This window comes from Morone saxatilis, unplaced genomic scaffold (assembly GCF_004916995.1).
Source record: "Morone saxatilis isolate NCDOM2014 unplaced genomic scaffold, NCSU_SB_2.0 Contig8, whole genome shotgun sequence".
Taxonomy (NCBI): domain Eukaryota; kingdom Metazoa; phylum Chordata; class Actinopteri; family Moronidae; genus Morone; species Morone saxatilis.
The window spans coordinates 16,396,531-16,399,568 of NW_023340257.1; the positions used below are offsets into that span (position 1 = coordinate 16,396,531).

General features: G+C 51.4%; 2 protein-coding genes across 2 annotated transcripts in view; one reads left to right on the plus strand and one right to left on the minus strand.

The window, feature by feature from the left end:
• The window catches only part of LOC118341556 (signal-induced proliferation-associated 1-like protein 3), a gene marked incomplete at its 3' end in the record, with an annotated part of 58,934 nt that overhangs the window by 23,192 nt on the left and 32,704 nt on the right, over nucleotides 1–3,038 (minus strand).
• LOC118342038 (signal-induced proliferation-associated 1-like protein 3) lies at nucleotides 219–2,061 on the plus strand. The gene is made up of 2 exons (XM_035680463.1): nucleotides 219–920; nucleotides 1,063–2,061. The coding sequence occupies exons 1-2, from the start codon at nucleotides 456–458 to the stop codon at nucleotides 2,059–2,061; spliced, it is 1,464 nt and encodes a 487-aa protein (XP_035536356.1). The 5' UTR covers nucleotides 219–455.

Sequence of the window (3,038 nt, forward strand, 5' to 3'; positions counted from 1 at the left end):
TCTCTCTCTCTCTCTCTTATAAGTCTTACATTGTTGTACAGTTTCGCTCTTTTCTCAGTTTTTCTTTGAAAAAAATTGGGTCATTCAAGCTCTGTGATTTAAAAAAGAAATGTTCCAACTATTGCAAATCTAATTTCTTTTGGTTTTAGATTTGTTTTTGTCCTGATTGTCTGAAGAGGATTTGTTGGAATGATTGTTATTCCTTGTTTTTCAGATCTGCTTTAGACTGAAAATAGTCCACGAAGAAGAGAACCGGTCCTGACTCCAACTGGTCCTCCATGGACCAGTGAAGTATCCCCCATCCTGCCAGTTAAAAGCAATGGTTTTGGGAGCTGGAGGCTGTAGAACCGTCAGCCGAGTGTGCGTGGGGCCCCTCCTCTCCTTGTTTCCCAGCACCCCTCCTGAAATGGGATGCCAGCCCCCTGCCTCCCTGCCCTGAGCTCTCCTGGGGTGCCATGAACAGCTACAGAGACAGAGGGGTGACTTGCACATCCTCGGACCTCCTGGATGGAGGAGGAGGAGGGTTGCTACAGCAAACTCCGTTTCGTCACACCCCCAACGGCCACCCGGCTCCTGGCCTCACAGACTCGGCCATCAAACCACGCATGGGTGTTCGGGCACGGATTGCAGAATGGCCCCCTCGCCGTGCGCAGTCTAGAGAGTCGCTGCTTGAAAATGGGCAAATGGGCAGCAGTCGCCACATAGATGACGGCTCCGCCTCAATTTCAGTTTTGTCGTCTGACATGGGGTTAGTGCGAGGAGGCGTGGCCAGGTTGCCACGACGTCGGTCCAAGGATGTGGAGTTCAGAGGAGGAGGGTTTGGCGGTGAGAGAGGTTCACCTTTTAGCCTCAGAGTGTTCCCTCCGTTGAGACAGCGCTCAAACAGCGAGGTGACACTGAGCGAACAGGACGAAAATGAGGTGAGTCTTACGTTGCCTTTTAGTTCTGTAGCGTTTCCTGTTTACACTGAACGTTAAACCCGTGAAGCATTAATATTAAATTGTTTTGCAACCACTGATATGTCATCACAAACTGAAGAGTCTCCCTCCTTTCTGCTCCAAGGTGGAGGTTCGTGGAAGTGGCGGGATGGGGAACCTGTTCAGAGAATATGGCAGCACCTCCTCCATCGACATCCAGGGCATTCCTGAGCAGAGCTTCTTCGACATGCTCAGTCAGTTCCACCAGGAGAGGCCTGACCAGCGCAGCTCAGCACCCATACGCCTCGGGGAGTTGCTGCGCGCTCCAGACTCGAGCGCACCCCTCCCCTCCGCTCCTTCACCTGGTCCCGCAGGGGGCGACGACCGAGGGACAGGAAGGAAGGACGGAGCTGAGAGGGTGAGGAAGAAAAGCGGAGGGACGGAGTCATCACTGGGCACCTCCTCTTTGTTCAGGAAACTAAGGAGCTCAAGTCGCGGCGAGCTCGATGGAGGGAAAGGAGAGACAAGTGAGGATGGGGGAGGGAGGGGTTCAGGGGACGCCTCCTACAAACCGTGGGTGTGCCCCAAGAGCTTTGTCCACTACGATGCTCAGAGCATCCTGTTTGACCTCCACGAGGCGGCGGCTCAGCGGGGCTATGCCGCCCAGAGGAGGAACACCGCCACAGGGGCATCAGCTGCTTCAGTGTCCCTGTCCGTCTCCAGATCCACGGCTCCGAGCGTGAACGACCCAGTTTACTCCAGCATAGAGGATCTGACCTTGAGCCTCGACCCTGGCTCCTCCACACCCTCCCTGGGCGTGGACCCCCTGGATGGGCCTCCTGGCGCCCACAACGCGAGCCCACTGCTCCTTTGCTGCCCCCACTTCCTCAATGAGACCGGGGGCCACGGGGAGCGCAACATTAGCTTCCTCAGCTCGTCAGCGGAGCGGGGAGGAGACAGAGGAGACGCAGCGAGGGGTTGGCTGAGGAGGAGTAACGCCAGCGTCTCCGTGCTAGAGGTGCCTATCGAAGAGCAGGTTACGAGACTGGACCGACTGAAACTGTACAGCATAGAGCATGTAGACCTCGGGGCCAGGTACTACAGAGAGTGCTTCCATGGGAAAGGTAATACACATTCACGATGAGCCAGATAATCTTACACCGTAATTATTCATTGATGTCGAGCTGTGTTACTGTAAGTCACAGGAACCAAATATATAGAGAGGACATTGATAATACATGGTTATTCTTTTATTAACGAGTAACTGTTGTTTAGAGATGCTTTAACATGTTTTATTCTAGTTGGAGTGAATGAAAATAAAAGCAGCATTCATTCTCATGAACACAATGGGAGCAGGTTGCCTAGCACAGCGGTTCAAAAACAAGACAATTAAAATGGCTTTACATAAGACGTAAGGCATTAAAACTAGATATAAGTAGAATTAAGTAATGAATGAGCCATCTGGACACTAAAGATTCAGTTAGACATTCAGATACTTTCACCTACTTTCCTTTTTACTTTCCCTCTAACTTTTTCATACATTATATTCGTGCTGAAACATTTGGTCAGCCCATTTAGGCCGGTCATAACTCAGATTATTCAATAATGTAAATAATTGCTAGTGGCTATCTCATAGTCTGATTTGGGGCCCGTCGCTGTTGATGCCGATCGTCCAGCCAGAGTTTCTCCAGTGTCATTCCCCTCATCTCATCCTGCGGCTGTTAATATCCAGCTGGGCCTGAGCGGAGCAGAGTGGGCCAAGCTGGCAATACTCCCAGAGTTTTTATTACACATGTACCTGCCACTGGACTGTTGGCAAACTCTGAGCTGATGATACACCACCTGCCTTTCTACACAATCACAAGTACCTCTTACCACAGTCGGCCCGCGCAGCTTTGTTTTTCATCTCCTGTTCGGTGTCAGAAGTAACACCTAACTTCAGAGAGGCATGGTGTGTGATGTGCGCCTGTCCGCAGCTATATGGGCATTCCTTGTCAACATCACCTCTTCAGACACTGTGGATGAAACTTCCCCTGGGCTAGCATCATCTGGCTGCACCGTAATTAGTGACAGATGCTGTTAGGAGCACATGTGTGCAACCAAGCGTGTGTGTGTGTGTGT